General features: G+C 36.3%; 1 protein-coding gene across 1 annotated transcript in view; it reads left to right on the forward strand.

The window, feature by feature from the left end:
* Positions 1-10,566, forward strand: part of ST8SIA6 (ST8 alpha-N-acetyl-neuraminide alpha-2,8-sialyltransferase 6) — a 132,076-nt gene extending 121,510 nt beyond the window's left edge. Inside the window, exons 5-8 of the mRNA XM_028507732.2 lie at positions 1,364-1,508; positions 4,992-5,104; positions 7,573-7,665; positions 8,845-10,566. Coding sequence (XP_028363533.1) covers positions 1,364-1,508; positions 4,992-5,104; positions 7,573-7,665; positions 8,845-9,313 — 820 coding nt within the window. The 3' untranslated portion in view covers positions 9,314-10,566. The remainder of the gene's footprint in view (positions 1-1,363; positions 1,509-4,991; positions 5,105-7,572; positions 7,666-8,844) is intronic.
* Positions 10,567-13,149: the final 2,583 nt, after the last annotated feature.

Raw genomic sequence — 13,149 nt, forward strand, 5'->3', positions numbered from 1 at the left:
CATCTGTATATTATCTAGGTTCCTTTCGAGGCTGGGGCTATAGCCTGGGGAGCCCAGTTTGCAGTTTAGACCCCACACTTCTCAGGCCACTGAACTATCCCTCTGGAACTTCAGCTACCATCCATGGGAGCCCAGTCAGTCCTCTCACGCCTCCTCCACACTCCCTACCAGTCACATTGGTGAAGTGACTTCTTCTGTCTGTCTGTGGTTATAAGACTTCTCTCCAGCTAGTGTTCAATTGGTTATTCAGGATGATTTCTCTATAATTTAGTTGGAATTCCAGATTGGTCCTGGGAGGATGTTAGTATAGCTTCCACTTACTCCTCTGCCATCTTGGGTCTGGCATAATTATCAAGAGATGCTATAGGATCTCTACATCCCTGCAGAATTATGTTAACATAATATAAAGCACCTGTGGTTCTACCCTCACCTGCCAGAGGGTAGGGGCAAAGTCAGCTGAGCCCTGCAGGGCCTTACTTGGGTCTGCATTCTAATGATAATGTTTATGACCCCACTCCACAGTAATAATTTTTAAATATAGCTTGGTACTAAGTTACATTTTTTTCTGAGCTTTATGTAAGAAATGACAACTTTAAATTTGCTTCACTTAAAAATTCCCTTTAGTAATGTACATCAAAGTGACCATATTGCATTGTATGCTTGAAATTTGCTAAGAGGGTAGATCTTAAGTGTTCACAAAAAAATAAAGAGAAAAAAATAACTATGTGAGGTGATGGATATATTAATTACCTTGACTATGGTGATTATTTCACAGTGCATGTACATATCAAAATATAAAGTTATATGCTTTAAATACAATTTGTATTTGTGAATTATGCTTCTAGAGCTCAAAAATCCCTGTAAATATTCTTTTCACTGAATTTGTCTCATAATAAATTTTTGCATATTGCTTTGGTGACTATTTGTAACACTGTGTTTATTTCTGTACTTTATAGTTGTTATAAAATAATTATAATGCGTTCTGTCATTTTTCTCTTTTAAAAAGTTATAACATTATCATCAAGAGGAAGTTTTTATATTTAAACCATTATGTTAATGAGTATTTTCTATTGATGAGAGGGTCCCTACCTATGTATGAACCTGTTTGACATTATTTGCTATTTTATTCTACCCAGCCCCTGTTTCCCCATCCAGGGGCAGTTAGAATGAAATGAGATAAAAATGTTATCTTTGTGAATGATTTCTCTTCCTTCTGAAAGTCATATGGAAAAATCTTTTTTTGCATTTCCCATGTATTCTCTTTTTGTTTGTTGTTTCTTAATCTTATTTCATGGCTCACTTTTCTTTTCTTCTTCTTCTTCTTCCCTCTCTCTCTCTCTCTCTTTTTTTTTTTTTTTGGTAGAGCAAAACTTGCTTCCTGTTGCGATGCTGTCCAAAACTTCATTGTTTCTCAAAATAACACTCCAGTTGGAACTAACATGAGTTATGAGGTGGAAAGTAAAAATGAAATCCTAATTAGAAAGGCCATTTTTAATATGTTTCCAGTGGTGAGTAAAGATTTATTGTGGTTTATTTGTGTCATCTTTCCAGGTGAATTTTCTCTCACTTCAAGTTATAACTTATAATAATGGCAGAGTTAATGAATTAAAATACCATTCTCTGTTGTATAAGATGTATAGCAGTCCATTTTAAAAGGGTAATTTTGAATGCATGGTGGCTCTGCAGGGGATGGTATTTATACCTTAACTGATAAGCTCTCCTACTTCTTGAGTCTCCATGACTCATCCTTGAATGAGATGAGGTACTTGGGCTTCCTGCATAGTAATTACTGGGGCTTGGGAGGATGACCATTTTTTACCTGGAATAAGATTGTCCCAATTACCAGTTTGGGTAATTGAGTCAATTCCTTCACAAAGAACTGTAGATTTATGTGATTAATCTTTGGGAAGTAAGTATCTAAGAAATTTTGGTCAATAGACATAACCCCCATAGACTCATTTTTGCCTCATGTGTTTACTGATATATACCAAGGTCCTGGGACACTTCCTAGTACCTATATGCACTCATCTCATATTTGTTAAATAAACTAGTGAGTAATGATTCAGTATCATTACAAGAAGAAACATGTCCCTTAATAGAAATCCAAAGTCAGGGGAAATTTTTGTCATGCAGACATTTTGTTGCTTAGAAACACACACTCTCACGAATCTTTTGTAATTGATTTGAATAAATGCAATTAGACCAAGTCGATATGGTCAAAATGGGATCACTTTCTATATAAAATTTACCAACTGTAGACTATTAGATTCTTACAATTAATTTTTGTGAACTTTTGACTTCTTACAACTAATTTATTTTTAGTCATGTAAGTTGCTCCAATTTTTAAAGAACATTACAACTCAAAGGAAGAATAATTTTCTGGGAAGGAATGAAAAACAGAGAACAATAGAAGAAAATATTACACATTTTCTGAAAGAAAAGGAGAGCAAAAAATAACTCACACATAGCATTCTAAAACACCCTCATGATGCATTGAAATGCCAGTAATAGGAAAGATAACTAAAAAATACTCTTATTCCCTATCAAGGACAGCTGTGGAGGGTTCCACAATGAGCAATTCTTTCACCCATGCAGTTTTTGCTAGTGTTTTTCTTGCTTTAGACTGACTAGAACAGAGGAGGAGCAGATATTTTTCTGCTTCTAGTTGACACCTTGGAAAGAATACCTTACCAGAGGCTGGATAATTCTGTATGCAATTAACAACATTCACTTCCCAAATTTACACTGATTTTTAAAAATTGGGATGAGGAAATTATGAAGTCAATCCAGTGATATTTGCAAAGCTAGGTAATGATTCTGTGTTGCTTCAACATTGCCAGTTCCATGGATGTGGCTTATGAGAGAGATGACCTCTTTCCCACCCTGCCTTCCTACATGCCCACCCTGCTCGGTTCTGCTCTGCTGCACTCAGCTCAGATCTGCTGGCTACACAGCAAGAGGTCTCAATAGATGCTCTTGATTAAAAGTTGTGAAGCCAGTTTCTCCAAAAACTTTACTAGGTAAATTGCAAAGGAAGACAACAAAGTTGGTTTTCAACCAGACTGAGCAATGTATGGACACTTGAAATGCACAAATTTACATTTTCTTACAAGGTTTATTTTAGGGAATTTTGATGTTTATAATTTATTTCAACTCTTACTGAACACTGAGATCCCAAAGCATATGGATGCATTTCCCCAGTTGACCAAAAAGCCACAGAAAAACATACATTATTTTGACTGCTTAATTAGAGATGTGCTTCCCTCAGTAATATTTTCTATTGTGCCATAAAGAGCATATTTGCATTCTACCCTATCTATAAAATTCAGAATTCATTGTGATACCGGTTAGTAAGTACTGTCTGAAGATGTCTCGAGCTAGAAGTTTAGTGACTAGAATTTCCCTGAGGTATTTGAGAACCATTCATTTTATGAGCCAGGCAATCTGCTATGCACTGCAGATATAAAGAGAAATAAGGCAGGTACTTCACATTTTATGCGTTGAGCATGAGGAGCTGCATAATGTGTAAATATTAAGAGCATGGACTCTGGTGCAGATTGCCTGGGTTTGAGTCCCAGCTCTGCCACATTCTAGCTTTAACTCATGCCTCCAGCTTCCCATCTGTAAAATGCTTGTGAGGTTCCTGTGTGGACTAAGTGGCTTTATAAGTTATGCACTTGGTTACCTTGCATAATATGGATTATATGATTTTTAATTTTTAAAGACAAACCTAAAAGTGCTGAAATAGAGGTGTCTTTGCTCGTTAGGCATCTCCCATGTGCACCATCAGGAGCAGATGGTATCACAGTGATTCAGGGGTCTTCTGGGCTGCCCACAACCACATCGGCCCTGGGTATTGCTAATAGTGCTGGTAAACGGGCTTTGCGGAGTTGGGTGCCCCAGCTTGTAGCATTTGCCAATTTTAGCGACGTAAATTCCCCACCATGGCCGATTTTAATTTACCAATGGTTTAACAACCCCCTTACAATATTCCTAAATATTTACCAGTTGATTCTTCCAAACTCCTCCCGAGTGGGCTTCAGCACAATGCTGGGGCTGCACCAGCGTGGGACATTGAGCCAGCAAGCATTTATTTAATAGTCACTGCATACAATGCACTGTGCTAGGTCTGCAGTGAAAGATGAGGAACAACTAAAAGTGCTAAATACGCTCTCTGCCTTGAGGACTTACACTCCAATTGTAGAGAAAAAAAATAGGTGAATCAGGACCCTGTCACTGTAGAATGTGAGCTGGCACCAACGTTGCTGGGGAAGGTCATGTCATTCCTTCAGGGAAAGTGACCAGCGAAAGAATAGTGTAGTGTTGAACAGAAGAGTTATGTTTCAAACTGGGGAGGAGTTGGTGAAAGTGGGAATCTTTCAGAGTAGGCAAGTTGGGTCCTTGGAAAAAATTTAAAAGATTCAGGCCTGGGAAATTAATTTGAAATATGTCACCACAGAGTGAGTGGGCCTCCCTGAAATGCCATGCCTGGTCATTTGCGGAGATGGCAGGCATAAATCTATCATCACTGAGCCTGAAGGTCTAACTATTTAAAAAGCTTGGGAAAGTTTGCTAAATTAGCTGTTAACTTTAGTCCCCAGAATAGAGGATTTTATGGTACTTTCCAATTGCTCTTTTTTCTCTTTTTTGCTGAAAACATTCCTGTTGGTAAGGCACAATGTGGGATTTTGCCATTCTCATTTTATTTAATTAGGTGATGTAAACTGCATTATATTTTATATACAAATGTATTATATTTTGTATTATTACATTATATTGTGTGTGATGTGCAGTGTATTTCTCTCCAGGAAATAACAGGTTTAGAAGATTTTTTTATTATGTCATAAGTTGATCAACATGGTATGGTATTGCTACTTCTCTTTTTCTTTCCTTAGCATGTGTAAAAGTTAGGGTACTTGAATTTAGCTAATGATGCTCATGGTTCTAAAACTAAAGACATCTCATGGTAGTTTTTCACTTTCTCCTGCTAGTCGCAGCCTTTTGTGGAGCACCGCTACAATCAGTGTGCAGTGGTTGGAAACGGAGGGATTCTGAGTAAGTCTCTCTGCGGAGCCGAAATAGATAAATCCGACTTCGTTTTTAGGTAAGGCCTGTTCATCTGGTTTCTTTGAGCCAAAGACCAGCTGGATTTACAGGATTGGTGTAAAGACACTCTGTAAATTTTGACCTTTGAGCTGTGTCGTGTAAGTCTACAAATTATTTTGTTAGGCTTTCCTGCAGTGTTAAATGGACCGTTAGTCCCTCTGAATGTGAACATCAGAAGGAGAAAAATGCACTGTGATCATTTAATTTTCAGAAGCTCTGGGTGGAGTCGTGGCGAGAGAGGGTCTGCAGTACGTGCAGGGCTCACCAGAGCCTGCGGTGCACTGAGGGCAGCATGGCTCCCTGCGAGGACTCTACAAAGCAACATTGCCTGGGTTCACCTGGCCTTCAAAACTTTGCTTTTTAAGAGAGTATTTCAAGGAAGTTTTGTTCTCAGATAATACTTGAGAGCTGCTGAACTAGGCACTACACAGCCATGCAGCATCACTGAAATTTTTAAAAAATTGTGCGGCTTCTAAATTATGATCTTTTAAAATATTTATGTCTCCATACCAGCCAGCTTGGGAAAATAGAAACAAAAATGGTTTCCCATGTGTACCTGTAGTCATGGTCTAGGGCATCTGTACTTTCAGAATTTGAAGAAAAGGTGATCCATCCCTGGGAGGATGGAGTTCAATTAAAATGCACCTTTTTAAGAAGTAAATTGAAATCTGTTTCCTCCTATTTCAGGAACACTGATTTCATACATCAGAGGAGATCCTTTGATCCTTATCTATTTAATGTTGTTCTTTTCAGCAAATAAAATTTTTTTGAATCAGTAGTTCCCCCCTCACTTTAATCTCATTTAAGATGTTTATGCTGAAGGCAATGACAGAAAAACAGACCATCAGCCCAACAATTATTGGATGTGTCCCTCATAATGAATGTCAAAATGGCCAATACCTGAATGATTTAGCCATTTGGTTAAAGCACTCAGTACTAAAAAGCCATCATCAAGGTAAATCATTCTTCTTTTAATGGACCTTTTATAAACTTAAAATTCTCAAAACATCTGTAGTAATATTCCTAAACATCCATTTTACTTTATGCAACTATGTGATATAGGAAATCCAAGAAGTTTAGTTTAAAAAAATTTTAAATCTCACAAGCTATTTAATTTACAACTTTAAAATAAATGCATACATCTGTAGATTCTACATTTGCTGATGCCAGGTATCTTTCTGCATATAGAGTTCCGTTTGAAGTTTGCCTTTCAAAGTAAAAAGCAAAATGAGAGCTAGACATGATTGGTGTCATTAAATTTTATTTAATTTTTAAGCCTGTACCTATTTTGGCTGTACATGTTCATATTTTATAAAACAATGTGGAAAGTGCTTATTATTTTTTTCCTTTCAAAAGATTGGGAGCTGTCAGTTAAGAGTGTAAGGAGCCCAAGTAGGCAATGAGCGTCTTTCCTATGCTACTCTATATCTACAACACCCAATATTTCCCTCTCCTTTGATACTATATGGAAATAACCTTTATTCTTCAGCAGAATATGGGACTGTGCTAGAATGTAGATCTGTTATTATAAGGCCACTAATGAGGGCATTTCTGGTCTATCATCTGTGATTAGTATTTTCCCCAAAGTGCTATATTTAATTATTTTCAGATGTATGTTTTGTATCAAGGTAGTGTGTATTTTATTTGTTTGTATGTTTAATAGAACATGGAATAAAATATCACAACTTCACTTATACTTCAGAACCCATGAACTTTAAGTGGTCTTCTTTAAGGAAATACTCAGGGATGCTCCTTTTGTATGTATAGTTTCAAAGAATTGGTCTACTTGAAATTCTGTAAATGATAATTAGGGAGTCATAACCAACTTTCCTTTTTTGCGTGACAGGAATATAATTGCTCAGAATTACAATCATTAACTTGTTTTCCAATTTGAAAACAAATCAGTACTCAGAAGAGAATGAAAACGTCAATATAAAAACATCATTATATGAAGAACATTAGTGTTTTATTTATTAATAGCATAAATTGGTGGGAAAACTATCCATTAGGGAATCAGGAGATTTTTGCTTTTTCCATATGGTCTTTGCTATACAGAGTTTGGCAGACTCTGTAACCTTGTCAGAATGCCTCAATGTTTTGAAATCTGTAAGTTGGTGATCATACCACTGTAAGAATATAATCAGTATAAGTGATAATTTTAATAAAAGGAGTATAAACTCTTCAAAAGCTAGGCAAGCTTTGTCATTTCTAGTTTTATTACTTATAAGTCTAAATCAATGTTGAAACCACTTAGCAAATTTGTATGTTTTGTGCAACATTGAACCTGCTAGGAGTTCAGTACTTATTAAATAGTTTTAAATGGAAATCAGATGAATTCTCAGGAGCTCTTAAACAGCAATGACTTTCTCAAAAAAATGACAATGATCACATGTGTATGTATGTATTTATGTGTATGTACTCTTCTTATAAGTTGTGTTTTGAAAATAGTTTTCTTCCAAATTTCAGGTGTAACCTGCCCCCAACGACAGGAAATGTCAGTGAAGATGTTGGCAGTAAAACCAATCTTGTGACTGTCAATCCTAGTATCATAAGACTCAAGTAAGTACGTCCAACTCACATAGCAGTTCAGGAAACTCGCTCGTTGTTCACCATGTTTCTTAGTCTGAGTTCTCGATTTTGTTGCTGAAGCTACTTGAAATACAGCTGGAATGACTTTTGGGGGAAAATATATCAGAATATATCTGTAGTTTTTGAATTTCTATCAAGGTGTGGCTCATAAGAGATATGACTAGTTGTACTTCTAATGACACAAGCTGAACATTGCTCATCAAACGAGAACTTACTGTCTCTTCATCTTCTTTTACAATAGTGAAGTTACTTTTTTCAATTTTCTTTCAGAATTTTAGTGTTACTCTTTTATCTTGGTAATGCCTTTTTAATAAAACCTAATCTATTTGGAGACTTCAGAGAGCAAGCCTTAGGAGAACCTAGCAAAATTTGATTTTCACTTTGGATAGTGTACTACTAAAGAATAATTGTCATGCTTCATACTCCATTATGTAATTGCAATGAAATGTTTGTTGGTTAATGGAAGTACTGTACATAGTCTTACTATATTATTTTAATAAAAAGTCACTAATAGAATACACTCTTCAAGTAATTCTAGTATCCATTAAGAGAATATAAAATATCATATCTGCCTCCCAAAAGTTTACTTTTAAAATTCACGAATTGCATAGTTATTATTTAAACCAAAAATATAGAGAACTATCACAATACATGGAGGAAATTTAAAAAGTGTATGCGTGTATGTATATATATTTTAAGTTTTATAAAGGAAACTATTATGACCACACATGTACCAAAGGTGTACAAATCACAAGTCTATAGCTCAATGAATTTTTAAATGTACAGATATTTTAAGAGTGTCCTATGTTTGAGAAAACATTTCATCATTATAAACTTGGAAGGTGTTTCAGCACCAAAAAGCAAGCTTAGAAAAAAATTACTGAGTTTGAAGATCAAAGATTATAAAAAATGTATGTCCAGTCAGGGTAAACCCAGTAAGAAAGTAGCAATGAGATTCTAGAAATACCAAGAAAGAGATGAAGGCCTAACCCTTGATATTTACAAGATTTGAGTTTTCTCTGAATCTGTAGTTTTTCTTTTTCATATTCATGGTTCAGTTTTTTTGGCCAGTGGTAAACTCAGCCTTGTGTTTCCAAAACCACTACTTTGATTATTATTGTTATTATTATGCATATTTTTAATTGACAGATACAGGAACTTAAAGGAAAAGAAAGCAGAATTTCTGGAGGACATTGCAACCTATGGAGATGCATTTCTTCTTCTGCCAGCGTTTTCCTTCAGGGCCAACACTGGTGCCTCTTTTAAAGTGTACAACACACTGAAAGAATCTAACGCAAGACAAAAGGTTATATATTTCCATCCCAGGTACCTGAAGAATCTCGCCCTCTTCTGGAGAACTAAAGGTTTGATTGAGTATCGCCTGTCCTCTGGCTTCATGATCGCAAGCGCAGCTGTGGAACTGTGTGAGAACGTGAAACTGTATGGGTTCTGGCCCTTCTCTAAGACGGTACAGGACACCCCTGTCAGCCATCACTACTATGACAACAAGTTACCCAAACGTGGTTTCCATGAGATGCCCAAAGAATACAGCCAGATCCTCCAACTTCACATGAAAGGAATCCTCCAATTACAGTTTAACAAATGTGAAATAGCCTAAGCAAAATGACTTAAAAAGAGAGAATAGTTTTAATGTAATGCCATGGGTGAATGACAGCGTTTCTGAACACAAAAATTGGTGATGGTAGGGTATAATAGGAGCAGCCCCCAAAACTTAGTTTGATCAAAGCTCCCTACTAAGTATGGATCCTGGGCAACCCATTCAGTTGTTCTGATCTTCAATTTCCCTGCCTGTAAAATGGGGACCAGGATACCTAACGCATATTAGGAAAATGTGAGCATCAGTGAAAACTCTTGGCAAAGTATTTGCCTGAGGCAGGGACTCAAAGTCTTTCTTTTTTTGATAATTTCCACCCTCACCAGACTGATAACAGAAAGTGTTCTCTCTTGGAAACCCTTTCTGGAGAGAGCAGCTGAATTGCCAGCACTCACTGGGGGCCTTTCTCTGGCAGGCCTCTCAGAGTGCACACCAGAAAATTAGGTACTTAAGCAGGAGCCCTGATTATTCAGGAATGACATCCTTCTTTCTGTATGGTAATGTGCCTGCTTTTGATTACATTCACTTGTGTCTTTCCCTGCAATGACTTGTGTTGTTTAAATTTTAGGCCTATTCTTTTTCTCCTTTATCATTTAAAGGAGAAAACGTTTTTTAAATCACTTTTATATTGATTTCCTGCCTCACTCTTAAGCCCTTTCCTCTCCCACTGACAGGGTCTATCTACTTCAAGGATATGAATGGTTACAGTATCCAGTTCTTCCTACTTGTTGACTTGTCTGTGGGCTCACTTACTCAACTTATTTTTTAAAACATCATGGAAGAGCCGCTTCCACCCTAACAAGCTCTGTGAGCGGGACATGAAGGGGACTGAGCCCTGCAGGAGGAAGCACTTTCACGGCTCACCGTGATACAGTGTGGTGCAGGTTCCTTCAGCAGTTATGAACAAAGCATTGTGTGGGAATAATTAAATCTACCTCAGCGGAATCTATTTGAGAGAAGAGGTGATTTCTGAATTCGACCCAGCTGAGTTAGGTTTAATCAAATGAAGGTAACTTGAGGGAGAGGAACTATGACAGGGGAGCAAGCTGTCCACTGGATTCTGATTCATCCAAACTAGTACATTGGAAGGTAGGTCACCGTCTTCACCCCCAAAAACTGCCCCATGAGGGTAGGTTACAGAGTCTGAGGGTGCTAGCTGGGGCCACATCTGTGAAATGGGAATAATACCAACCTGACAGATTTCATAGGTAAGTTGTAAGGATTAAAACACGAAATCTTCTTTCTCATAAGGAAAGGTGTATTAGACATCAATCTAAAATGAAGCCTGAGTAGATATTGAATATCAGCACTTTCACCACACTCCCTTACATTATGCTGATACTTGTTAATACAGGTCAGCCCTGGAGTTGGCCAGGCTGGGTGGAAAAAGTGAGAGATTAAGCAAAACAAAAGCACACAGACAAACAAAAACAAAAAGTTTGTCCCTGCATCTACTGAATAAGTTATTTGACTTAAGTAATTATGAGCATACTTTCCTGCTTGTCTTTGTACCATCACAAGGTGAGCAGAGAGATGAGTGGAATAGACTAGGCAGCATGCCAAATTAATTACAGCTCTTAATTCTAAATTCTTACCTTAGCCAGAATATTATTTTACTAAATGTTCACTTGTGAGAACATTCTGCTGTAAATTGCTTATTTTGATAAAGTACATCTTTAGTTTGATAGTAGATGACATTTGTGATGCTATTCTCAGTTCGCTTTTTCATTTGTTCTTCTGTAACAAATGAAACCTATTAGCTCTATAAATTGATTAAAAGCTCATATGTAAATATTTTCCAAAGGAAACATGCTTTTAGTTATATGAAGTCTAATTCATTTGTCCTTCTTTTTGTGGTGATGAATAAGTAGCTGATTTTTACTACTTCTAATGGGTTTTATTAGCTTTTAAAAATCTGCTAGCAGCATTGGTAATGTCTCTATCATGTTACTAACAATGGATTATCAAAAATAGATCACAGCATTCCAATATTTTATAGTTAGTAAAATGTTTCTTTCAAAATACTTTCTTATGCACAAGAACTTAAACTTTTCTCTTTAATGGTATTAGAAATTTGTAATTGATGAGTAAAAGTAATAGAATATAGTGAAATAATTAAATATATAATATGGAGAATTTATTAGTTATTTTAATAAAAATTGCATATGATTAGGACATTTAGAACTTACTCAAGTTTTTCCCATATAACTTCCCATTTTAACTTTGGAAATTTCCTCTAGAATATCAAAACAAAATCTTTGATGTCACCGATCAATTTCAGGAATATTCAGAATGGTATGAGACTAAGAAGCAATGTCGTATAACACGCACATTCCAGTAAAAGTTCAGTAGAAAACAAATTTTTCAATTGTGGAGAAAATAGTAGACCTATCCACATGAAAACAGCTGAAGTTAGTTTCTTGCTTAATATTTACATTAACATTTCTATTGCCATCCTAAAACTTGTGGAAATTATACAACAAGCCCAGCTAGATTCACATTTGCCGGAAGTCTTTTGTCAAAAAGAACGTGTGCATTCCTTGTCTCTGTTTCCCAAGTGGGTCTGTAGCTGTTGTGAAATCTCAACAACTTGTATTTATCTGCTATGAGCTGAAACCCTCTGCTTCATCCTCTCTAGTGTAGTCAGTAGGTTGTGGAGAAATAAAGGGAGTGGGTGGCCTAGTTCACGTTGTATCATTTTCTCCCTAGCAAAGGGTGACCTTCCCCATGTCCCATTGTGCCAATAATGTCCTCCTGTTTATGAAGAGAATTTTTAAACATTTTCTAAAATAAAATAGAACATGAATTTTTATAATGTAACATATTAGCTATGAGAATTGTAAGTCATAAGTCACCGTTCTTTTTGTTCTGGGTTGGTGAATTATTACAAGTTTTGTCACTAAGATAAAAACAAAAAGAAAAACCTACTCCATCTCTTAGATTTATAGATGAAGCACTGCCAATACTGACTGTGATATTCTCAAGAAATCTCTGGGCGTAATGAGCATTGCTTAAGTGTAGTTAGGTGGGTTGGGTTTGATCTTCTGCTCTTAAACCTCAAGTGCATCCATGGGCATTGAAAACAGTCTGAGCACTGGTGCAGGAGAGTACTAAATCTTTACTTCATACTCCAGCTCCTAACACCACATGCCACAAGTTTCTAAGGAAAATATTGTTTTTTCTGGATGCTATTTTCTGTTTATTGTGCAGCATCACTGGTCAATGTAACTGCATAACAAGATTCTAAATGGATTTTCATCCAAATACAAAAGTAAGCAGAAATGGTCAGTGAAGCATACATGCTTGCAAACTGCTATGTGGTACCTGGAAAGGACTCCATAAACAGTTGTATAGATTTAAGTTTTATGTCATAGAATAGTCCTTGAAGTCTCTGGGGTTTTTCTCAGAAGAAAAGGAAAAGGCAAACACATTGTCACTTTCATGAAAGAAGATTTCTTTCTGCATGTAAATTCCAACCCTGTAAATTTGTGGGCTCTCAGCCAGTTAATCAGCCAAGGACATTTTTTGAGGACTTTCTATGTATAGAATACTGAATTAAGCCATAAATCAGACCTGTTTGGGGCTAGATTTTTTTCCCTTGCTTACAAAAAATTTACCAGTTAGATACTATATCATGTCAAGTACCCTAAATCATTCCATGAATCTCAGGAAGCTTTGGGAAATTGGGAAATTTTGTGGATGACGGGTCTGTTCACATCCTAAATAGCTACTACAGAATGATAGTTACAACAAAACATTTTATTTATTTAACATGACATGAAAACCCATTGTTATGTTATTAAACACTATAGGAATTGCAGGAATTCAAATAAAATATC

The sequence above is a fragment of the Phyllostomus discolor genome, chromosome 1, assembly GCF_004126475.2.
Source record: "Phyllostomus discolor isolate MPI-MPIP mPhyDis1 chromosome 1, mPhyDis1.pri.v3, whole genome shotgun sequence".
NCBI lineage: Eukaryota > Metazoa > Chordata > Mammalia > Chiroptera > Phyllostomidae > Phyllostomus > Phyllostomus discolor.